This window comes from Schistocerca cancellata, chromosome 7 (genome assembly GCF_023864275.1).
Source record: "Schistocerca cancellata isolate TAMUIC-IGC-003103 chromosome 7, iqSchCanc2.1, whole genome shotgun sequence".
In the NCBI taxonomy this organism is placed as follows: Eukaryota; Metazoa; Arthropoda; class Insecta; order Orthoptera; family Acrididae; genus Schistocerca; species Schistocerca cancellata.
In genome coordinates, this window is record NC_064632.1 from 91,215,727 (window position 1) to 91,242,000 (window position 26,274).

Consider the following 26,274-nt stretch of genomic DNA (forward strand, 5'->3'; position numbering starts at 1 on the left):
AATCTATTATAATGATAGATAAATTAACGCACCTTATCATTCTACTCAGTGGACAAAGCGCCGACTATGTCAAATAGAAAAGCTTTTTAAGCTTAACTACCCACAAGCTCTTGCATACACAGTCGACGGAATCGCTAGAGCTGCGGGTCACAAAGTTATTCTTTGTCACCATACCACTGCACGTACAATGCCATTGATCTTTTTTGGGCTCAAGTGAAAGGAAATGTGGCGAGAAATAACACGCGTCCACCTTTCTCACAAAGCAAGGTTTTAAAATTGTTTCATCAAGCTTTGAATGAAGTTGTAGCAGATATGTGGCGATCCGCGGTTCTACACACAAAAAAAGTCATTGGAAACACTTGGGAGAGAGGATTTGTGGAGACCCATTGGAAAACATTACTGTTAACTTTGGTGAAGCACATGATGCTACGAGTGCCAGCAGCAGCTCTGAGTACGAGGTTTCAGCTGATCGTGAAATTTCCAGATCCTGCTCCGACTACGAGTATCTTGGCGTGTCTCCCTTATCGGATTGATGCAGTACAGGGTGAGTTCACAATACAGTTATTCTTATTTAATATTCTCGTGCAGAAACGTGAACTGGCTTCTTATGTAAAGCAAGAATTTCAGGAAACGTATTTAGGCACATATCACGAGTGTTTGTTACATTTCTTTTAGGGAAAGATTTTAATAAATGATACAACTTTGTAATATTTTTTGACGCTTAACTACAGCAGTTTGAAAGTGATTCCTCGATAGAATATGTACTACAGGAACAATCAATGATAATTTTAGCAAAGGGTAATTAATATGTTGCATAACTATTTACTCTCTCGTATTGCTTTGTTTAACCATTATTTCTTAAGATACGCACACGTATGTTTCTGAAATTGTTTGTAAGGTATATTACGTCTGTCGGAAACACAGCGCTTTTAACAACTTAAGGCGAACTGCCGAATGGAACCGTGCGATGACACAGCTATCATTAATTAACATTGGAAATTTTAAGAATAAATAATAACTCACGAATCTTGAATTCTACCATCGTAGCAACTCATTTTATAAATAAATGTCCTTCAGTAATAACGCTTCTTACACGTGCTATGAAACAAAAAAAATGAAAGGAAAGACACACAAAATAAATTCGAAAAGTGTCGGTCATGATTTTCCATCTGTCCTGCCGTGTTTGTCTCATGGAATCAAATTCCCTCTTCGATTGTCAGCGGCCTCTGTCAGTCAACAGACGAGGTCGCTCTGTATGCTTTTGTGCTGTACGTGTCCCTTCACGTTCCCACTTCACTACCACATCAGAAACAGTGGACTGGGGATGTTTAGGAGTGTGGAAATCTTGCTTACAGACGTGTGACACAAGTGACACCCAATCACCTGACCGCTTTTGAAGTCCGTTAGTTCCGCGGAGCGTCCCATTCTGCTCTCTCACGATGTCTGATGACTACTGGGGTCGCTGATGTGGAGTACCTGGCAATAGGTGGCAGCACAATGCACCTAATATGAAAAACGTATGTTTTTGGGGGTGTCCGGATACTTTTGATCAGTTAGTGTATACTACTACCGACTGTTGCAAACGCGTCCGTAACCCCTTTGTTCAAGGGCGAGGGCATAATTTGCAAGAGGAAGGGATGCCAAATGTGTCTTAGTTACATTTTAACTGCTTATTTTTGTTGACATCCAAAAGGATTCACTCACTCGATAGACTATACTATTTTTAAGCAGATTTTTCATTTTAAATGTCATGATATTGAAATGGAAATGAAGTCCCATGCTTCTTTACAGAGCGTAGGGGAACGATGCGGGAGACCCGCACCGCCTTACTAGGCAAGGTCCTAATGGAGGTGGTTTGCCGTTGCCTTCCTCCGACCGTAATGGGGATGAATGATGATGATGAAGACGACACAACAACACCCAGTCATCTCGGGGCAGGAAAATCCCTGACCCCGCCGGGAATCGAACCCGGGACCCCGTGCTCGGGAAGCGAGAGCGCTACCGCGAGACCACGATGCCGGATAAAAATATTGGATACAGTAGATTTGATCTAGATTGGGCATGCGATTTCAGATCTTTAGAAGAAAAATGACCACCATACATGTATTAATAACATACAAAGAGGAACTTTACGTTCATACCAGGAAGATATTTTGTTAGTAAGGAAGATAGTTGTACCTTGGAACACTTTCTGACATTTGCCTCTATGATAGAAGTTTAGTATATTTTCTTTTTCCATTTCGAAATGACAGCATTCACATTAAGTGTGCTGCCGTTTTTTTTCTGAAATTATTAAAATTACTCTGCAAAAGTAAGATTATTCCAAATGTGAAAAACTACTTCAATGAACAAAATGGTCGTGTACCTAGGAACAAATATTCTATCCAAATTTTGAAAGTGTTGCAATCGAGAAAATACTGTCAATACTGTAATTACAATGAGGTGAGAACATTCATGGGATAGCATATGTACACACACAGGTGGCGGTCGTGGACACGAGGTATAAAAGAACAGTGCATTGGTGGAGCGGTCATACACGTGAAAAGGTTTGCGACGTGATTATGTCCGGTAATTAACAGACCCTGAACGCAGAATGATAATTGGAACTACATCTACATCTGCATCCATACTCCGCAAGCCACCTGACGGTGTGTGGCGGAGGGTACCTTGAGTACCTTTATCGGTTCTCCCTTCTATTCCAGTCTTGTATTGTTTGTGGAAAGAAAGATTGTCGGTACGCCTCTGTGTGGGATCTAATCTCTCTGATTTTATCTTCATGGTCTCTTCGCGAGATATACGTAGGAGGGAGCAATATACTGCTTGACTCCTCGGTGAAGGTATGTTCTCGAAACTTCAACAAAAGCCCGTACCGAGCTACTGAGCGTCTCTCTTGCAGAGTCTTCCACTGGAATTTATCTGTCATCTCCGTAACGCTTTCGCGATTACTAAATGATCCTGTAACGAAGCACGCTGCTCTCCGTTGGATCTTCTCTATCTCTTCTATCAACCCCATTTGGTACGGATCTCACACTGGTGAGCAGTATTCAAGCAGAGGGCGAACAAGTGTACTGTAAGCTACTTCCTTTGTTTTCGCACTGCATTTCCTTAGGATTCTTCCATTGAATCTCAGTCTGGCATCTGCTTTACCGACGATTAATTTTATATGGTCAATCCATTTTAAATCACTCCTAATGCGTACTCCCAGATAATTTATGGAATTAACTGCTTCCGGTTGCTGACCTGCTATATTGTAGCTAAGTGATAAAGAATCTTTCTTTCTATGTATTCGCAGCACATTACACTTGTCTACATTGAGATTCAATTGCTATTCCCTGCACCACGCGTTAATTCGTTGCAGATCCTCCTGCATTTCAGTTCAATTTTCCATTGTTACAACCTCTCGATGTACTACAGCATTATCCGCAAAAAGCCTCAGTGAGCTTCCGATGTTATCCACAAGGTCATTTATATATATTGTGAATAGCAACGGTCCTACGGCACTGCCCTGCGGCACACCTGAAATCACTCTTGCTTCGGAAGACTTCTCTCCATTGAGAATGATATGCTGCGTTCTGTTATCTAGGAACTCTTCAATCCAACCACACAATTGGTCTGATAATCCATATGCTCTTACTTTGTTCATTAAACGACTGTGGGGAACTGTATCAAACGCCTTGCGGAAGTCAAGAAACACGGCGTTTACCTGGGAACCCGTGTCTATGGCCCTCTGAGTCTCGTAGACGAATAGCGCGAGCTGGGTTTCACACGGTCGTCTTTTTCGAAACCCATGCTGATTCTTACAGAGTGGAGTTCTAGTCTCCAGAAAAGTCATCATACTCGAACATAATACGTGTTCCAAAATTCTACAACTGATCGACGTTAGAGATATAGGTCTATAGTTGTGCACATCTGTTCGACGTCCCTTCTTGAAAACGGGGATCACCTGTGCTCTTTTCCAATCTTTTGGAACGCTACGCTCTTCTAGAGACCCACGGTACACCGCTGCAAGAAGGGGGGCAAGTTCCTTCGCGTACTCTGTGTAAAATCTAACTGGTATCCCATCAGGTCGAGCGGCCTTTCCTCTTTTGAGCGATTTTAATTGTAGACGTATGGGACATTCCATTTCGGAAATTGTTAGGCAATTCGGTATACTGACATCCACAGCGTCGTGAGCGTGCCGATGGTACCAGATTTAAGGTATTACCCCTCACCCTGGACAACGCAGGGGCCGACGGCCTTCACTTAACGAGAGCAGCGGCGTTTGCTTAGAGTTATCAGAGCTAAAATAAAACCAAGACTGCACAAAATAATCGCAGAAATCAATGTGGAACTGACAACTAGAATGTGGCAAGGCTTATAGGTTTCCACATATGAACAATAGCCAAAGGAAATTTTTCAGAGCTAAAGAATTTAATAAAGGAAGTATTCGCAAGAAGCAGAAAAATCAAGCCAGACCCACAGGATGCTCACGATACAGGTGAGAAGTCACCATCGCACTACCATATCACAAGAGACATACAGCCATGGCTTCTCCCAAGACGTGCAGCAGTAGTTTCCGTCCGCTATCCCCAGGCCAGCGAACCCTCTAGCGGCGTCGCGCTTCGAAACATCACGATAATACAGGCGTTCCCCTTCGGTTGGCCACTCTAGTCCGTAACAAGTGCGCAACTGTGACAAGTATCGCACCAGAGTTCACACCGTCTCAAAGAACTCCATACAGACTTGCTTTTCTCTGGCCTTCTCCCACTAAGTGAGCACTGATAAGCATCCACTCCCCACCATCACACCCTATAGTCGCTACCGAAGAGGTGACCGCTATTGGTATATGAGGCAAAAAAGATACTCGTACTTATCTGTCAGGACAGTGTTGCGAAATTTGACGTTAGTGGGCTATAGGAGCAGACGACCGAAGCAAGTGAGTTTGATAACAGCACGACATCGCCTGCAGCGCCTCACGTGGGCTTGTGACCCAGATCGGTTGGACCCTAGACGACTGGCAAACCGAAGCATGGTCAGATGAGTCCCGATTTCAGTTGGTAAAAGCTGATGGTAGGGCTCGAGTGTGGCTCAGACAAAGCCATGGACCCAACAAGACACTGTGCAATCTTGTGGTGGCTCCATAATGGTGTGGGCTGTGTTCACACGGAATGAATTGGGTCTTCTGGATGTTCGGCTACTTGCAGACCATTTGCAGCCATTCATGCACTTCAAGTTCCCAAACAACGATGGAATTTTTATGGACGACAGTGCATCACGTCACCGGGTCACAGTTGTTCGCGATTAGTTTGAAGAACATTCTGGACAACTGGTGAGCTAATCGTTTGGTCATCCATATCACCCAGCATGAATCCCATCGAACATTTATGGGACATAATCGAGAAGTCAGTTCGTGCACAAATTCCTGCACCGGCAGTACTTCAGCAATTATGGATAGCTAAGAAGCAACACGGCTCAGTGTTTCCGTAGGGGACTTCCAGCGACATATTGAGTCCAAGCTACATCTAGCTGCTGCACTACTCCAAGCTAAAGGTGGATCGAGACGATATTAGGAGGTACCCCATGACTTTTGTCACCTCAGTGTAATAGTGTTTGTGTTATGTTACTACTCTACTATGTACTAGAAATCTGTAACAGAAATCAAATTAAAAAAAGAGTTATCAAAAACCAGTCACATGTTAAAAATACACTCCTGGAAATTGAAATAAGAACACCGTGAATTCATTGTCCCAGGAAGGGGAAACTTTATTGACACATTCCTGGGGTCAGATACATCACATGATCACACTGACAGAACCACAGGCACATAGACACAGGTAACAGAGCATGCACAATGTCGGCACTAGTACAGTGTATATCCACCTTTCGCAGCAATGCAGGCTGCTATTCTCCCATGGAGACGATCGTAGAGATGCTGGATGTAGTCCTGTGGAACGGCTTGCCATGCCACTTCCACCTGGCGCCTCAGTTGGACCAGCGTTCATGCTGGACGTGCAGACCGCGTGAGACGACGCTTCATCCAGTCCCAAACATGCTCAATGGGGGACAGATCCGGAGATCTTGCTGGCCAGGGTAGTTGACTTACACCTTCTAGAGCACGTTGGGTGGCACGGGATACATGCGGACGTGCATTGTCCTGTTGGAACAGCAAGTTCCCTTGCCGGTCTAGGAATGGTAGAACGATGGGTTCGATGACGGTTTGGATGTACCGTGCACTATTCAGTGTCCCCTCGACGATCACCAGTGGTGTACGGCCAGTATAGGAGATCGCTCCCCACACCATGATGCCGGGTGTTGGCCCTGTGTGCCTCGGTCGTATGCAGTCCTGATTGTGGCGCTCACCTGCACGGCGCCAAACACGCATACGACCATCACTGACACCAAGGCAGAAGCGACTCTCATCGCTGAAGACGACACGTCTCCATTCGTCCCTCCATTCACGCCTGTCGCGACACCACTGGAGGCGGGCTGCACGATGTTGGGGCGTGAGCGGAAGACGGCCTAACGGTGTGCGGGACCGTAGCCCAGCTTCATGGAGACGGTTGCGAATGGTCCTCGCCGATACCCCAGGAGCAACAGTGTCCCTAATTTGCTGGGAAGTGGCGGTGCGGTCCCCTACGGCACTGCGTAGGATCCTACGGTCTTGGCGTGCATCCGTGCGTCGCTGCGGTCCGGTCCCAGGTCGACGGGCACGTGCACCTTCCGCCGACCACTGGCGACAACATCGATGTACTGTGGAGACCTCACGCCCCACGCGTTGAACAATTCGGCGGTACGTCCACCCGGCCTCCCGCATGCCCACTATACGCCCTCGCTCAAAGTCCGTCAACTGCACATACGGTTCACGTCCACGCTGTCGCGGCATGCTACCAGTGTTAAAGACTGCGATGGAGCTCCGTATGCCACGGCAAACTGGCTGACACTGACGGCGGCGGTGCACAAATGCTGCGCAGCTAGCGCCATTCGACGGCCAACACCGCGGTTCCTGGTGTGTCCGCTGTGCTGTGCGTGTAATCATTGCTTGTACAGCCCTCTCGCAGTGTCCGGAGCAAGTATGGTGGGTCTGACACACCGGTGTTAATGTGTTCTTTTTTCCATTTCCAGGAGTGTATTTCAGACACATCAACGCTCGGAATCGATACGAAAAGGCCTCAGGGAGTAACGCAAAGAGCTTCATTAAAATCACCCCTTCCTTTGGGGCGTCGATTTCCACACATTCCGCAGTGGAAAATGACAGTTCCCAGTGCAGTGAGCAAGACAACGATGTTCTTGTCAACCTTTGACGTTTCGTCATCCTCAGACGTTTCAAGACTTCTCTAAGAACATTGTGGAGCTGCATTCCCATTGTGTCATCGCACGCCTTTGGGGTGCAGCTCGACCGCAGTTTTTGCTGTTGTGTATAGGCTGGAACCACTAGGCACCGTTCAAAGCTATTCGACAAAATTTGAACGTGATCCGAGGCATCAAAGGGTACTTACGTTTGTTTAGTCCTCCTGTTTTCCGCCATCCAGTGGCGTGATATCGCGGTAGTGCAACGTTAACGTGTGCCGTATAAAACACTACCTCTCACGAAACTTTGTTGAGCGCGTTAGAAATGCACTTCAAAAATTTCGACACCAAATCCTGGAAATGGAAAAAAGAACACATTGACACCGGTGTGTCAGACCCACCATACTTGCTCCGGACACTGCGAGAGGGCTGTACAAGCAATGATCACACGCACGGCACAGCGGACACACCAGGAACCGCGGTGTTGGCCGTCGAATGGCGCTAGCTGCGCAGCATTTGTGCACCGCCGCCGTCAGTGTCAGCCAGTTTGCCGTGGCATACGGAGCTCCATCGCAGTCTTTAACACTGGTAGCATGCCGCGACAGCGTGGACGTGAACCGTATGTGCAGTTGACGGACTTTGAGCGAGGGCGTATAGTGGGCATGCGGGAGGCCGGGTGGACGTACCGCCGAATTGCTCAACACGTGGGGCGTGAGGTCTCCACAGTACATCGATGTTGTCGCCAGTGGTCGGCGGAAGGTGCACGTGCCCGTCGACCTGGGACCGGACCGCAGCGACGCACGGATGCACGCCAAGACCGTAGGATCCTACGCAGTGCCGTAGGGGACCGCACCGCCACTTCCCAGCAAATTAGGGACACTGTTGCTCCTGGGGTATCGGCGAGGACCATTCGCAACCGTCTCCATGAAGCTGGGATACGGTCCCGCACACCGTTAGGCCGTCTTCCGCTCACGCCCCAACATCGTGCAGCCCGCCTCCAGTGGTGTCGCGACAGGCGTGAATGGAGGGACGAATGGAGACGTGTCGTCTTCAGCGATGAGAGTCGCTTCTGCCTTGGTGCCAATGATGGTCGTATGCGTGTTTGGCGCCGTGCAGGTGAGCGCCACAATCAGGACTGCATACGACCGAGGCACACAGGGCCAACACCCGGCATCATGGTGTGGGGAGCGATCTCCTACACTGGCCGTACACCACTGGTGATCGTCGAGGGGACACTGAATAGTGCACGGTACATCCAAACCGTCATTGAACCCATCGTTCTACCATTCCTAGACCGGCAAGGGAACTTGCTGTTCCAACAGGACAATGCACGTCCGCATGTATCCCGTGCCACCCAACGTGCTCTAGAAGGTGTAAGTCAACTACCCTGGCCAGCAAGATCTCCGGATCTGTCCCCCATTGAGCATGTTTGGGACTGGATGAAGCGTCGTCTCACGCGGTCTGCACGTCCAGCACGAACGCTGGTCCAACTGAGGCGCCAGGTGGAAATGGCATGGAAAGCCGTTCCACAGGACTACATCCAGCATCTCTACGATCGTCTCCATGGGAGAATAGGAGCCTGCATTGCTGCGAAAGGTGGATATACGCTGTACTAGTGCCGACATTGTGCATGCTCTGTTGCCTGTGTCTATGTGCCTGTGGTTCTGTCAGTGTGATCATGTGATGTATCTGACCCCAGGAATGTGTCAATAAAGTTTCCCCTTCCTGGGACAATGAATTCACGGTGTTCTTATTTCAATTTCCAGGAGTGTACCTGGCGGCTGCTATAACACCTGAGGGCTAGGCGACTACTCCGACATCTCATTGGTGCGGTTTGCCTTTCTTCAGGCGATAGAACAACCGTCACGCTGAAATGGCGTCGAAGTTCCTGACAGGTACATTTGTAACGTGCTCAACAAAGTTGCTTGGGTCACCGAGGGTGTTGCCGAACTGGCGGTTGGGGGGGGGGGGGAGGGTCGTCTTAGAGGGAGCCTCTACTGTTGTACTCGTATTTATGCCTACGCTAACGTTGCGCTCTCGATAGATTACCACACAGAAGGGCGGGACAAAGGAGGGCTGAAAAAGCGTAAGTACTCTTTGAAGTTTTGGATCACGTTCAAATTTTTTGGTCTGAACGGTTCCTAGTAGTTCCAACCTGTACGCAAGAGCAAATATGGCGTTCGCTCTGCACTAGAAAGGCGTGCGATCATGTTCAATAGGGCTGTAGTCCCACAATGTTCTTAGAGAAGGGCTGAAACATCTGGGGGTGTCAACAGTGTCAAAGGTTGCGCTGCACTCAAAAGGCGTGCGATTATGTTCAATAGGGATGTAGCCCCACAATGTTCTTAGTGAAGGGTTGAAACATCCGGGGGTGTCAGCAGCGCCAAAGTGTGTAAAGAACATCTTCCTTTCGCTCATTGCACTGCGAACTGTCGTTTTCGACCGCGAAATGTGTGGGAGTCATTGCACCAGGGAAAGGGGTGCTTCAATTCACCCCTTGAGGCCTTTTTGTGTCGACTTTGAGCGCTGGTGTGTCTGAAATGTTTTCCTGGGCCCCCCGTAAGCAGACCGCTTGATTTCAAGGCTGTGTGTCATGGTTCTGAGCACCATCACAGCGGCATCAAAAGAAGGGGTGAAATATGGTTAACAGACGCTGTAACGACGTTCTCATTGCAGAGGCATCAAAAGAAGGGGTGAAATGTGGGTAACAGAGGCTGCAACGACATGTCCATGATGGCGTTGGACAGCATTGCGGTGAAATTTGGTACCAACGTGACATCATCAACCAACCTTACAGCTCGCGTGAGCAATTCAGCTGTAGCCTTCTCTATTTGTTTTTTGTATGTGTCGACACTTTACACGAAGTTCACCGAGCTCGTGGGTGACGTCACAAGGCGTTACGTTTTTGCGTCATTACAGAGGAAGTTTGTAAGCGCCTTTGAGCGAAATTTAAAACTTACGCGTCGCAATGGAAGACAATTACTTGGTTTCGAAAAAGTGATCCTTTAGTTTTAATGCGCAATATAGTTTTAAACATATCACCGTAAAACTCTGTAACTGAAGAATTAACAACATCCTCAAAACAACTGTAATATATTATACAGCACTTAAATATGTAAACTCGCAATATTTATAGATACTGAACAAAACACAGCCTCATGTAACACAATAATAAAAACAGTAGAAATGTCGGAAACTGCATATGGCGGTCTCTAGTGCCGCCGCCGCCACCTAAAGGTCGTGCTAGTGTCCGCCCCCTTCATGTTATTGTGAAATCTGTCATTAAGCTGAAAAACCGACCAGATAACATTGTGTGGCCCTATGTACACTATCCTTCTTGTACAACATTCTCCCCTACGCGTAATCTACGTTCAAGAAATATTGAGTGGATGACTGTCACACGTTTGAGATACGATAAGTATTCTCATACTTTTTGTCAAATTTAGTTCACGGGGCACAACGTGTACTCAAACTCACTTAATTAGTTACATAAAACAAGGCAGTTTCAGAATCTTGCTTCCTGTTGGATAAATTTCCGCGGACGCATGTGGTCGTTAGTAAAGAGAAAGGCAAAGTATGTAACACAACAGAGAAACAAAACAAATAATCAGATGCAACGAGGAATGTTCCAAGGCAAAGAGCTCGCTGCGACGGACGAGTATCGCACCAAAATAAAATCCCCTTAAAAACAATTGAGCAGTGTCCCCTGCATTTGCCGGCCGGTGTGGCCAAGCGGTTAAAGGCGCTACAGTCTGGAACCGCGTGACCGCTACGGTCGCAGGTTCGAATCCTGCCTCGGGCATGGATGTGTGTGATGTCCTTAGGTTAGTTAGGTTTAAGTAGTTCTAAGTTCTAGGGGACTGATGACCTTAGAAGTTAAGTCCCATAGTGCTCAGAGCCATTTGAACCATTTTCCCCTGCATTTGAAGCAGCAATGAAAATAGAAGGCTACGGGACCTGAACTAAAGGTCTATGCTTAAACAGCTCTACCGTAACCGTAACAGATCCCTTCAGTTTGCAGACATTTGGCTTCCCCGGTGGATCCGTTGCATTGTGCATCGAAAGTTTACGTGACTGCCCAGAAAAGCGACTGCTGGAAAAACAAAAGCTCGCGCTGTTCGCTGGTATTGTTTGGAACCAGCATTGAACAGAGGCTGCATTCTCAGCTAATGCGATTATTAAATCAGCGTGTGTTTCTCCTATAGCGGATCCAGGAGAACGTTGCAATTTCTGTCTGTTTCATCTGACTGTGGTCAAAACTCCGCGGATCCACCTAGACCATGCTAAATAGATTTGATTTTGAACAAGAATAATCAGGACGAATCACGCATTTTGTTATAGTAACAGATACATTTCAATTAATTTTCTTGAAATTCATAATGTCGGACTGCGATGAACGACAGCGGTGGGATCGTTGACAATACCTTACCTGAGTAATGTGAGCTGTATTGTCCACCTTTCATTACTAAAGGAACAGTTCCTATCAAGGATGCGTGCAATGTTTACTACAAAAGTTTAAAGTACAGTCCTTCAGTACCTGATGCGCGGGTCGATATTATTTCTTGCCGCCAGTCAATTGCAATCACTGGAAATTGTTAAACGCATCTATCACTATGAATAGTTTTCATTATATTTACTGTTAGAAGCAAATGAGGAAGCCTGGTCTCGCAAATTAAGAGACCGATTAATACATCCGTCGTATGTAGCTAGGCTGAAGGGAGAATTTTTCCAAGCAATTAGACATTTAGGTTACATCTATAGATAACTGGAAAAAAGCCAAGATAGCTCCTGTATATAAGAAAGGTAAAAGATCGAACCCGCAAAATTACAGACCAGTATCCTTAACATCGGTTTGTTGAACATATTCTGAGTTCAGATATAATAAATTTCAGGAGGAGAGCTTCTGCGAAGTTTGGAAGGTAGGAGACGAGGTACTGGCGGAATTAAGGCTGTGTGGACGGGGCGTGAGTCGTGCTTGGGTAGCTCAGCTGGTAGAGCACTTGCCCGCGAAAGGCAAACGTCCCGAGTTCGAGTCTCGGTCCGGCACACAGTTTTAATCTGCCAGGAAGTTTCATATCAGCGCACACTCCGCTGTAGAGTGAAAATTTCATTCTAGATAATAAATTTCCTTTAGACCGAAAAGCTTCCGTCTAAGAATCAGCACGCTTTTAGAAAGTATCGCTCATGTGAAACTCGCCTTGCTCTTTTCTCATGCGATATGTCCCGAAGGGCGACAGGCAGGTTCCATATTCCTAGATTTCCGAGAACCATTTGAGACGGTGCCCCACTGCAGCCTGCTAAGAAAGGTACGAGGAATAGCTTCCCAGATATGTGAGTGGCTGAAAGACTTCTTAAGTAAAAGAACCCAGTACGTTGTCCTCGATGGCGAATGCTCACATAAGAGGCAAGCGTATCATCAGGAGTGCCCCAGGGATGTGTGACAGGACCACTGTTATTGTTGTTGTTGTGGTCTTCAGTCCTGAGACTGGTTTGATGCAGCTCTCCATGCTACTCTATTCTGTGCAAGCTTCTTCATCTCCCATTACCTACTGCAACCTACATCCTTCTGAATCTGCTTAGTGTATTCATCTCTTGGTCTCCCCCTACGATTTTTACCCTCCACGCTGCCCTCCAATACTAAATTGGTGATCCCTTGATGCCTCAGAATATGTCCTACCAACCGATCCCTTCTTCTGGTCAAGTTGTGCCACAAACGTCTCTTCTCCCCAATCCTATTCAATACTTACTCATTAGTTATGTGATCTACCCATCTAATCTTCAGCATTCTTCTGTAGCACCACATTTCGAAAGCTTCTATTCTCTTCTTGTCCAAACTATTTACCGTCCATGTTTCACTTCCATACATGGCTACACTCCATACAAATACTTTCAGAAATGACTTCCTGACACCTAAATCTATACTCGATGTTAACAAATTTCTCTTCTTCAGAAATGCTTTCCTTGCCAGTGCCAGTCTACATTTTATATCCTCTCTACTTCGGCCATCATCAGTTATTTTGCTCCCCAAATAGCAAAACTCCTTTACTACTCTAAGCGTCTCATTTCCTAATCTAATTCCCTCAGCATCACCCGACTTAATTCGACTACATTCCATTATCCTCGTTTTGCTTTTGTTGATGTTCATCTTATATCCTCCTTTCAAGACGCTATCCATTCCATTCAACTGCTTTTACAAGTCCTTTGCTGTCTCTGACAGAATTACAATGTCATCGGCAAACCTCAAGGTTTTTATTTCTTCTCCATGGATTTTAATACCTGCTCCGAATTTTTCTTTTGTTTCCTTTACTGCTTGCTCAATATACAGATTGAATAACATCGGGGAGAGGCTACAACCCTGTCTTACTCCCTTCCCAACCACTGCTTCCCTTTCATGTCCCTCGACTCTTATAACTGCCATCTGGTTTCTGTACAAATTGTAAATAGCCTTTCGCTCCCTGTATTTTACCCGTGCCACCTTTAGAATTTGAAAGAGAGTATTCCAGTCAACATTGTCAAAAGCTTTCTCTAAGTCTACAAATGCACTGTTATTATCTGCATACCAAACTGATCTGGCGGCAGGGCGGGCCGCAGTCTGGAGCTGTTTATTGGTGATACTGTGGTTTAAGGGAAGGTGCCGTCGTTGATTGACTGTAGGAGGATACAAATATGACTTAAACTGAATTTCTAGCTGGTGTGACGAATGATAGCTAGTTCTAAACGCAGAAAAATGTAAGTTAACGCATATGACTGGGAAAAACTAACCCGTAATGTTAGAATACAGCAATGTCCTGCTTGCCACAATCTCGTAGTTGAAATCTTTGGGCGCAATGTTGCAAAGTGATATGAAATAGGACGAGTATGTGAGAATTGTGGATTATTTTGGGGAAATACGGTTCATCTGTAAAGGAGTCTGGATATAAGATACTACTGCGACCTGTTCTTGACTACTGCTCGAGTGTTTGGGATCCGCACCAAGTCGGACATCGATGCAGTTCAGTCGAGGGCTGCTAGATATGTCACTGGGTAGGTTCGAACAACATGCCAGTATTACGGGGACACTACGAGAGTTCAACTGGGAATCCTGGAGGGAAGGCGACATTATTATTGAGGAACAATATTGCAAAAAATTAGAGAATCGGCATTTGGAGCTGACTGCAGAACTATTCTACTGCCGCTAACACACATTTCGCGTAAGGATCGCGAAGGTATGAGAAATTAGGGCTCATACGGGGGCATATAGACAGTCGTTTTCCTTTCTCTCTGTTTATGAGTGGAACTGGAAAGGAAGTGACCAGTAGTGGTACACGGCACGCCCCCTCACCCTCTCCGCCAGGCACCATGTGGATGTAGATGACGACCTTTTCTCGTCTGTCCACAAATACTGACAATAAGGAAGTCCCAAAACACTGGCAGAATTGAAGCTGTGAGGACGGGTCCTCAGTCGTGATTGGGTAGCTCAGTCAGTAGAGCACTTGCCCACGGGTTCCGAGTTCGAGTCTCGGTCCGGCACACAGTTTTAATCTGCCAGGAAGTTTAATAAGAAAGCTAATTTTGATTACTCTCTCTCTCGCAAACTAGTAGAAGTTTTGGAAATGTGTCTGTTGTCTTGAATATTAAGCACGTTTAGGTTGTGAAAAGATCAAAGGCGTCTGCTGGTTTAATCGTAGTTCGGAACAGTAAAGCATTAAAATTCTTAGGCATTGTACCTACATGATGCAACGTCTGCTTCTTTCCACACTTGTTTTGCAGGATGCTACATGCTGTGTCACTGTGTACAATAACGCGCAAAAAGCTCATAATGAAATGAGGAAGCAAGCTGGTGATTCATTATAAACGCACGTCCTGGTTAATTGTAGAATTAGAAGTAAAATAAGATATTGGAGGAGGAGATTAGTATTTAACGTCCTGGCAACAACGAGGTCATTAGAGACGCAGCACTAGCACAGATTAAGGAAGGATGGGTAAGGAAGTCGGCCGTGCCCTTTCGAATGAACCATCTCGGTATGTGCCTGAAGCGGTTAAGAGAAATCACGGAAAACCTAAATCCGGATGGCCGGACGCGGGTTTGAACTGTTATCCTACCGAATGCGAGTCCGGTGTGTTAACCACTGCGCGACCTCGCTAGGTAATAGGTTATACCCCGTCTTCTGCTACTGTAATAAAAGTCTTGTTTAGAACATACGCATTTCGCTTTTTTTTAAGTATCTTCAGTAGTCCTGTAAGGCGCTAGTCACGGTTGACAATGAAGTTGAGTGTGGTCCTCATGAACAAATGGTTTCCGTATTCGTATGTCAGCTGTGGGATCCCGAACAACGCGAGCAGCGATACAGAGGAATGATAAACCTGTCTGAATAGGCCACGATCGCACTTTTGCAGAATTCCGACACGTGCTGATAGATGTTTCTCCCTCTTGCATGAGACATAACTAGATCTTAATGACAGACAAACAGCATCTAAATGCAACTTCTGAATGAAACCTTGTGCGTAATATTTCCATATGTACGAGGGCAGTTCAATAAGTAATGCAACACATTTTTTTTCTCCGCCAATTTTGGTTGAAAAAACCGGAAATTTCTTGTGGAATATTTTCAAACATTCCCGCTTCGTCTCGTATAGTTTCATTGACTTCCGACAGGTGGCAGCGCTGTACGGAGCTGTTAAAATGGCGTCTGTAACGGATGTGCATTGCAAACAACGGGCAGTGATCGAGTTTCTTTTGGCGGAAAACCAGGGCATCTCAGATATTCATAGGCGCTTGCAGAATGTCTACGGTGATCTGGCAGTGGACAAAAGCACGGTGAGTCGTTGGGCAAAGCGTGTGTCATCATCGCCGCAAGGTCAAGCAAGACTGTCTGATCTCCCGCGTGCGGGCCGGCCGTGCACAGCTGTGACTCCTGCAATGGCGGAGCGTGCGAACACACTCGTTCAAATGGCTCTGAGCACTATGGGACTTAACATCTATGGTTATCAGTCCCCTAGAACTTAGAACAACTTAAACCTAACTAACCTAAGGACAGCACACAACACCCAGCCATCACGAGGCAGAGAAAATCCCTGACCCCGCCTGGAATCGAACCCGGGAACCCGGGCGTGGGAAGCGAGAACGCTACCGCACGACCACGAGATGCGGGCAACACACTCGTTCGAGATGATCGACGGATCACCATCAAACAACTCAGTGCTCAACTTGACATCTCTGTTGGTAGTGCTGTCACAATTGTTCACCAGTTGGGATATTCAAAGGTTTGTTCCCGCTGGGTCCCTCGTTGTCTAACTGAACACCATAAAGAGCAAAGGAGAACCATCTGTGCGGAATTGCTTGCTCGTCATGTGGCTGAGGGTGACAATTTCTTGTCAAAGATTGTTACAGGCGATGAAACATAGGTTCATCGCTTCGAACCTGAAACAAAACGGCAATCAATGGAGTGGCGCCACACCCACTCCCCTACGAAGAAAAAGTTTAAAGCCATACCCTCAGCCGGTAAAGTCATGGTTACAGTCTTCTGGGACGCTGAAGGGGTTATTCTGTTCGATGTCCTTCCCCATGGTCAAACGATCAACTCTGAAGTGTATTGTGCTACTCTTCAGAAATTGAAGAAACGACTTCAGCGTGTTCGTAGGCACAAAAATCTGAACGAACTTCTCCTTCTTCATGACAACGCAAGACCTCACACAAGTCTTCGCACCCGAGAGGAGCTCACAAAACTTCAGTGGACTGTTCTTCCTCATGCACCCTACAGCCCCGATCTCGCACCGTGGGATTTCCATATGTTTGGCCCAATGAAGGACGCAATCCGTGGGAGGCACTACGCGGATGATGAAGAAGTTATTGATGCAGTACGACGTTGGCTCCGACATCGACCAGTGGAATGGTACCGTGCAGGCATACAGGCCCTCATTTCAAGGTGGCGTAAGGCCGTAGCATTGAATGGAGATTACGTTGAAAAATAGTGTTGTGTAGCTAAAAGATTGGGGAATAACCTGGTGTATTTCAATGCTGAATAAAACAACCCCTGTTTCAGAAAAAAAAGTGTTGCATTACTTATTGAACTGCTCTCGTATATTATCTGATCAAAAGTATCTGGTCATCTATTAGTGGTCATTAATATGGGGTATGTCAATCCTTTGTCTTTATGGCGTCTTCAACTCTGGTGGGGACCCTTTCAGTGAGGTGTCTGAATGCTGTTGGAAGAATGACAATCGATTCTTCCTTAAGAGCCGAAGCCACAGAAGGTACTGATGTTCGACGCTGGGGCCTGGAATGAAGTCGACTTTCTAACTCATCCCAAAGGTGTTCCGCTGGGTTCAGGTTGAGGGTTGAGATTCTGGGCACATCAGTCGAATAATGTTATTGTGCACAAGCCATCGCATCACAGATGCTGCTTTATGATAGGCTGCATTGCTATACTGATACAGTCATCATCTCCGAAATGTTCTTCTACTGTACATAGCACAGTGCTCTAAAATGTGTTTCTAGCCTTCCGCATATAGCGTTTTCTTGGGGGTACTAAATGTTTCTCGTGCTTAAACAACCCCACACCATAACATTACCTCCTTTGTACTTCACTACGGGCACTACACAGGACGTCAGGTAACGTTCCCCGGGCACTTATTTCCGGTACACAAGACCGGTGGTTTTTTTTAAACTACTAAAACTAATGTTTATATTCTCCGTTTTTACTTCTTTGTTGGTATATTTTGCTGGTGTTTATGTTTTTTCTTCTAAACGTAAGCATTTATTAATGGTTCTTCTGAGACTGTAGTATATTGTTCTTTCTTTATTTATATTAATTATTGTTTTACTTATTGAATTTGATTACGATTATTTCTTTCCTGTTTTTTTATAGTTTTTTCTGTTTGTGAAGGTGCTTTGGGTCTTTCTATTTTGGTTTCAATAATTCGGTCTCATGGTAATGATATTTTAAGTCTTTTGGTTTATCTTTATGTTAAAGTATTTATTTATAACTATTTTTTGATCCCTCTTTGTTTATTAAATAATTGTTGGTGGTTGGTTCATTCTTTAATGTTTCTGTCGAGTTTTGTTTCTATAATTTGCGTGTATTCAAATGCTGATGTAAATATAAATTGATATTATTTTGATATTGATTATTTTCTTTTGTTTAATTTTGTTGAGTTTTTGAATTTGTTCTTTAATAATTACTGCTAGAGGTTCAGTTTATTTGAGTTCTTATCATTCTAATTTTTTTTGTTTTTATGGTATTAATTTTAATAATTATGCTTTATTGTTCATTCGCTAGATTGAGTCTTCTTTCTTTTTATATATTTTTGAGGCTAGATTAGTTCTCACTTTGATTTTGATTTTAGGTTGAGGTTATCAGCCTGAGCGTTTGCAGGCTGGTTATATAATTTTTTATACTTTGGTTTCTAGATTACCTTTGTTGTTGGTTTTATTTAAGGTTTATGATTTTTCTAACACTTTATATTTCCCTTTATTGGTTGATTTTGGTTCTTATTATTTTATATTTTATGTATTTATAATTTTGGCTTTTTTAGTTAAGATGCCAATATTTTTGGTTCATTTATGGCCTCCCAATATTGTCTCGGACTTCCTTTTGCCCGACAGCAACTTGACGTGGCTGGGACCAAACAGGTTGTTACAAGTCCCCCGCAGAAATATTGAGCCATGGTGCCTCTATAGCCGTCTATAATTGTGAAAGTTTTGCCAGTACAGATTTTGTGCACGAAGTGACCTCTAGATTATGTCCCATTAGTGTTAGATGGAACTGATGCCAGGCGATCTGGGTGGCCAAATCAGTCGCTCGAATTGTCCAGAATGTTCTTGTGATTTGGTGACATGACGCATGTCATCCATAAAAATTCCATCGTTGTGTGGGAACATGAAGTCCATGAATGGCTGTAAATGGTATCCAAGTAGCCGAACATAATCGTTTCCAGTCAATGACTGGTTCACACCATAACAATTATGGAGCCACCATGTAAGTAGGCTGTTTATGTTTTCTTTATATAAGTAGGCTGTTTATGTTTTCTTATTGGCAACGTTACGTAGCGCTCTATATGAAAATCACTGTCTGTGCTGTGTGCAGTCTGTGACTAGTTTGCATTGTTGTCTGCCATTGTAGTGTTGGGCAGCGGCAGCTGGATGTGAACAGCGCGTAGCGTTGCGCAGTTGGAGGTGAGCCGCCAGCAGTAGTGGATGTGGGCAGAGAGATGGCGGAGTTTTGCAATTTGTAATACTATATATTATGAACTGCTATGTATATTATGATTTTTCAACACTATTAAGGTAAATACATTGTTTGTTCTCTATTAAAATCTTTCATTTGCTAACTATGCCTATCAGTAGTTAGTGCCTTCAGTAGTTTGAATGTTTTATTTAGCTGGCAGTAGTGGCGCTCGCCGTATTGCAGTAGTTCGAGTAACGAAGATTTTTGGTGAGGTAAGTGATTTGTGAAAGGTATAGATTAATGTTAGTCAGGGCCATTGTTTTGTAGGGATTATTGAAAGTCAGATTGCGTTGCGCTAAAAATATTGTGTGTCAGTTTAAGCACAGGCGTGTATAAATTGTTCAAAGGGGACGTTTCAACCATTACCTTGCACAGTACCTTGTTGGTCTGCGCCACACTCGCACCCCACCTCAGCTATTATCAACTGAAATCAGGACTCATCTACCAGGTCACGGTTTTCCAGTCGTCTAGGGCCCAAACGATATGATCATGAGCCCAGGAGAGACGATGCAGACGATGTTGTGCTGTTAGGAAAGTCACTCTCGTCGGCCGTCTGCTGCCGCAGCCCATTAACGCCAAATTTCGCCCCACTGTTCTCTAACGGAAACGTTCGTCGTCGTCCCACACTGATTTCTGTGGTTATTTCCCGCAGTGCTGCTTGTATCGCAGCACTGACAACTCTACGCATATGCCGCTGCTCTCGGTCTTCAAGTGAAGGCATAACGCCGTAGTGGGAGGTAATGCCCGAAATTTAATATTCTCGACACCGTGGTTCTGGAAATACTGAATTCCGTAGAGTTTTCCGAAACTGAATGTGCCAAGGATCTACACTCCTGGAAATGGAAAAAAGAACACATTGACACCGGTGTGTCAGACCCACCATATTTGCTCCGGACACTGCGAGAGGGCTGTACAAGCAATGATCACACGCACGGCACAGCGGACACACCAGGAACCGCGGTGTTGGCCGTCGAATGGCGCTAGCTGCGCAGCATTTGTGCACCGCCGCCGTCAGTGTCAGCCAGTTTGCCGTGGCATACGGAGCTCCATCGCAGTCTTTAACACTGGTAGCATGCCGCGACAGCGTGGACGTGAACCGTATGTGCAGTTGACGGACTTTGAGCGAGGGCGTATAGTGGGCATGCGGGAGGCCGGGTGGACGTACCGCCGAATTGCTCAACACGTGGGGCGTGAGGTCTCCACAGTACATCGATGTTGTCGCCAGTGGTCGGCGGAAGGTGCACGTGCCCGTCGACCTGGGACCGGACCGCAGCGACGCACGGATGCACGCCAAGACCGTAGGATCCTACGCAGTGCCGTAGGGGACCGCACCGCCACTTCCCAGCAAATTAGGGACACTGTTGCTCCTGGGGTATCGGCGAGGACCATTCGCAACCGTCTCCATGAAGCGGGGCTACGGTCCCGCACACCGTTAGGCCGTCTTCCGCTCACGCCCCAACATCGTGCAGCCCGCCTCCAGTGGTGTCGCGACAGGCGTGAATGGAGGGACGAATGGAGACGTGTCGTCTTCAGCGATGAGAGTCGCTTCTGCCTTGGTGCCAATGATGGTCGTATGCGTGTTTGGCGCCGTGCAGGTGAGCGCCACAATCAGGACTGCATACGACCGAGGCACACAGGGCCAACACCCGGGATCATGGTGTGTGGACCGATCTCCTACACTGGCCGTATACCACTGGTGATCGTCGAGGGGACACTGAATACTGCACGGTACATCCAAACCGTCATCGAACCCATCGTTCTACCATTCCTAGGCCGGCAAGGGAACTTGCTGTTCCAACAGGACAATGCACGTCCGCATGTATCCCGTGCCACCCAACGTGCTCTAGAAGGTGTAAGTCAACTACCCTGGCCAGCAAGATCTCCGGATCTGTCCCCCATTGAGTATGTTTGGGACTGGATGAAGCGTCGTCTCACGCGGTCTGCACGTCCAGCACGAACGCTGGTCCAACTGAGGCGCCAGGTGGAAATGGCATGGCAAGCCGTTCCACAGGACTACATCCAGCATCTCTACGATCGTGTCCATGGGAGAATAGCAGCCTGCATTGCTGCGAAAGGTGGATATACACTGTACTAGTGCCGACATTGTGCATGCTCTGTTGCCTGTGTCTATGTGCCTGTGGTTCTGTCAGTGTGATCATGTGATGTATCTGACCCCAGGAATGTGTCAATAAAGTTTCCCCTTCCTGGGACAATGAATTCACGGTGTTCTTATTTCAATTTCCAGGAGTGTAGCTCCAAGTCCTATTCCTCATTCAAAGTCTGCTAATTCCCGCCATGCATTCCTTTTCACCTGAGTACAAATGACACTGCCCTCTCATACCTCGCGTATGCGATACTGTCGACATCTGTATACGCCCATGATCCATTCATTTCACAGGAGTGCCCAGATACTTGTCATCAGGTAGTGTACGGAATGCAGTAGCGTTACACCTGCCTACTTGAAGAGGAGGGAGGCTAATCATTTCTACGTTTGATGCCAGTTTGACGTTCGTTGCGTGCTGCCTTCGTAGTGTTGTGTTTCCTTTTCTGTGAAAGGAGAGTTTTTAGATGCGTCGTCTAGTTGTACCGAAGGCACAAAGAACATACTAAGTTATTATTTTGAGCTACTGATAAAGAATGTTTACCCTGAGAAGAAATATGTCCCCTGTGTTCGGGTCGATGCGGAAGTTGCCAGCCGACGGGTTGTCGGGGTTGACTCCGGGTCCGGTGATGAAGTAAACCACGTCCGGCGGCCTCTCCGTGTCTCCGTCCACCGCCTTTACCTGTAAGCACCATACGATTAACTACTCTACACAAACTGTGTTGATTAAGATCACGGCATTTGTTGACAGTTATTTAATCAATAATTATGCAGCTTCGGAAACATCTGCTTTGATTGCGTTCCCAAGTTACCTCAAAATGGGACGGTTCCACAACTTGATGTAATAATAATAATAACACATTTATTCCTAAACTAAAGTTCATCAGTTCAAGTATCAATATGAGTCAGGGCGTCACCAAAAAGTTTCCAGAATTACCATTTGCGAAACTCGCGTCCGTTTGTATAGCAAAATACATAACTTATTAGCTTGCGAAGTAGGGAGATGAGAAAAATCAGAATCAAATAAGTCCGACCATTTGATTACTGTTGGTTTCTTCTGATGGGTCTTCCTATTTTGTCGCGTGATGATCAAGGTTCAAAAAAATGGCTCTGAGCACTATGGGACTTAACATCTATGGTCATCAGTCCCCTAGAACTTAGAACTACTTAAACCTAAGGACAGCACACAACACCCAGCCATCACGAGGCAGAGAAAATCCCTGACCCCGCCGGGAATCGAACCCGGGAACCCGGGCGTGGGAAGCGAGAACGCTACCGCACGACCACAAGATGCGGGCGATTCTCAAGGTCTCTGTACTATTTAACAAATAATATTTCTCACAAATATTCTTTATATATCGTTCTAAGTCGTGTTCCTATATTTTGAAAGGTTATTGGCGAAATCATTGCCGCCAATAACGAAATTTTTTCAGATTAAATATTTATACCAAGCTACCTCTACCTCCATAATTATTGTTTCAACGTACATAGTTACTTTTACTTGTGTCTGCTTTTCCTGTATTCTGAATTTTATTACAGGCGTTCTATGTATGCTATTACTTCTTTTTGGTAGTTCTTGTATTACTTCGCTTTTTGATCTTAAGCGTCTTATCTTGTTTCTTCAGATATGAATCTTCTTGTTGACATTTCTCTGCAACACCAACCAGTCTACCACTGCCTTCAAATACTGTTCTTTCGGGTTTGTTTCCATCAGGAGCAGCTTACTTTAACTGCACGTTATCCGTAATGTCAAGTAGTACCATGTGCTATTTTATATGCGGTGAATCATCATGATTTTGTTATGGTGGATTGGTGCGTAAGTTCGTAGCGTTTTTACTTAATTTTAATTAACACAACAGATCCACATCACAGAAAATTCAGTCATCAATAATATTTTATCCTTCATTATTTACGACAGTCTGCCGATGCTGGGTAACTTTTTGATCCATTGACTTGTTTATCGGAGGTGATAGTATCATCTGGAGTGTCCCAGGGAACTGTGGGAGGTCCGCTGCTGTTTTCTATCTACAAAAAAAAAAAAAAAGGCTCAAATGGCTCTGAGCACTATGGGACTTAGCTTTTAAGGTCACCACTCCACTAGAACTTAGAACTACTTAAACCTAACTAAGGACATCACACACATCCATGCCCTAGGCAGGATTCGAACCTGCGACCGTAGCGGTCGCGCGGTTCCAGACTGTAGCGCCTAAAACCGCTCGGCCACCCGGCCGGCTTTCTGTCTACATAAATGATCTTTTGGATAGAGTGGCTAGCAATGTGTGGCTGTTTGCTGATGATGCTGTGGTGTACGGGAAGGTGTCGTCGTTGAGTGATTGTAAGAGGATACAAGATGACTTGGACAGGATTTGTGATTGGTGTAAAGAATGGCAGCTAACTCTAAATATAGATAAATGTAAATTAATGCAGATGAATAGGAAAAAGAATCCCGTAATGTTTAAATACTCCATTAGTAGTGTAGCGCTTGACACAGTCACGTCGATTAAATATTTGGGCGTAACATTGCAGAGCGATATGAAGTGGGACAAGCATGTAATGGCAGTTGTGGGGGAGGCGGATAGTCGTCCTCGGTTCACTGGTAGAATTTTGGGAAGATGTGGTTCATCTGTAAACGAGACCGCTTATAAAACACTAATACGACCTATTCTTGAGTACTGCTCGAGCGTTCCCTATCAGGTCGAATTGAGGGAGGACATAGAAGCAATTCAGAGGCGGGCGGCTAGATTTGTTACTGGTAGGTTTGATCATCACGCGAGTGTTACGGAAATACTTCAAGAACTCGGGTGGGAGTCTCTGGAGGAAAGGAGGCGTTCTTTCTGTGAATCGCTACTGAGGAAATTTAGAGAACCGGCATTTGAGGTTGAATACAGTACAATTTTACTGCCGCCAACTTATATTTCGCGGAAAGACCATAAAGATAAGATAAGAGAGATTAGGGCTCGTACAGAGGCATATAGGAACTCATTTTCCCCTCGTTCTGTTTGGGAGTGGAACAGGGAGAGAAGATGCTAGTTGTGGTGCGAGGTACCCTCCGCCACGCACCGTATGGTGGATTGCGGAGTATGTATGTAGACGTAGGTGCAGAAATCAGAGGTTTTGAGGTCAAGAACGCATCGAGCCATGTTCGGAGCGCATTTTCATCCCGAAAGGAAGTTCTTTCAAGATTGTTCGAGAGAGAGCCGCAAAGGTGAAAATCTGAGGGCGCAAGATCAGTTGTATAAATGGAGTGCGGAATGACTTCCCAACTCAACTCCTGTGTAGTGTTTTTTGGCAGTCTAGCAGAATGCGGACAGGCGTTATCGTGGAGAAGCAGTCTTACTGGTCATTGTTCTTTGATTGCCTCCCCAAGACGCCTCATTTGTTGACAGTAAATGCCAGCAGTGATGGTTACGCCTCGGGGAAGCAATTCCCAGTACACTGAACCGTCGCTGTTCCACCAGATGCGTAACACTGTCTTTTGTGGACGGGCGCAATCTTTGTACAGGGAGTTGTTGCTTTGTTTCGGTGCAACCATTCTTTTCTTTTCCCTATGTCGTCATAAAGACATCATTTCTCGTCACCAGTAACGATTCAGGATAGGAATGGACTATGTTGTTCACAAACCAAATGATAACGAGCAAGCAGAGATGGCCACCTGCTGATTTTGGCTTACAGCATGTGGTACCCATACTCCAGCTTTATGAACCTTCCCCATTGTATGCAAATGTAGCACGCTGAGGGAGTGATTACATTTCACCACATTTTACAGATCTCGAGTATATTGACGTGCGTCTTTGTGGATTACGGCATCTGAACGATCTTCATCAAACCCCGAAGTTCTTCTTGAACGTGGAGAGTCACTAATGTCAAAACGACCCTCCTTAGAACGAGAAAACCATTTTCTTGCCGTGATCTGTCCGTTGGCATTATCCCCATACTGGGCGCAAATGTTTCTGGGTGCCTCCGCTGATGGCACGCTTCTATCGAACTCAAATTGAAGAATGTGTCACAAACGTTCCGATTGCTCCACTTGGCACTCCTCCACATTTTACCGTACACACGCCACTCACTATCTCCAAACGGCAAAATAACAATATGTAAACTCAAATAGCGCTGTGAGCTACAAGTAAAAATAACAATCGAGAAATAAACCCATAGCAACCGCCAGCCGGGGTGGCCGAGCGGTTCTAGGCACTTCAGTCTGGAACCGCGCTATCGCTACGGTCGCAGGTTCGAATCCTGCCTCGGGCATGGGTGTGTGTGATGTCCTTAGGTTAGTTAGGTTTAACTAGTTCTAAGTTCTACGGGCTGATGACCTCAGATGTTAAGTCCCATAGTGCTCAGGGCCATTTGAACCCATAGCAACCGGAATATCAACATGCAAAACAGCAACGCTGCAGAATTATGCACCAATCTAGTAACTGCATTGAAGATAGCTACCAACACCTGAAATCGATCTGGAATAAACAGATTAAAATTTTATAAGGGATGCTCCCCTTCCTCCTATCTTGGATGTGTCTTGTGGTTTCGATTGTCGTGTTTTGAAATTCAGGATTTCTCGGCGAATTTCATCTGTGAAGTCATCTTGGGTTGTTCCTTTATCGGAGAATTTCATTTATGAAATCCTCGCGGGTTATCAGCCGAGTCATGGCGTCTTCTTCTCGCAACTTTTCGATGAGTTTAGTACTTCTGCTCTCCAGGCGA

General features: G+C 45.7%; 1 protein-coding gene across 1 annotated transcript in view; it reads right to left on the reverse strand.

Annotated features, from left to right (window-relative positions):
- LOC126092653 (neural-cadherin-like) overlaps nt 1–26,274 on the reverse strand; it is a 314,704-nt gene that overhangs the window by 269,909 nt on the left and 18,521 nt on the right. Inside the window, exon 3 of the mRNA XM_049908375.1 lies at nt 22,118–22,255. Within this exon, the coding sequence (XP_049764332.1) occupies nt 22,118–22,255 (138 nt within the window). The remainder of the gene's footprint in view (nt 1–22,117; nt 22,256–26,274) is intronic.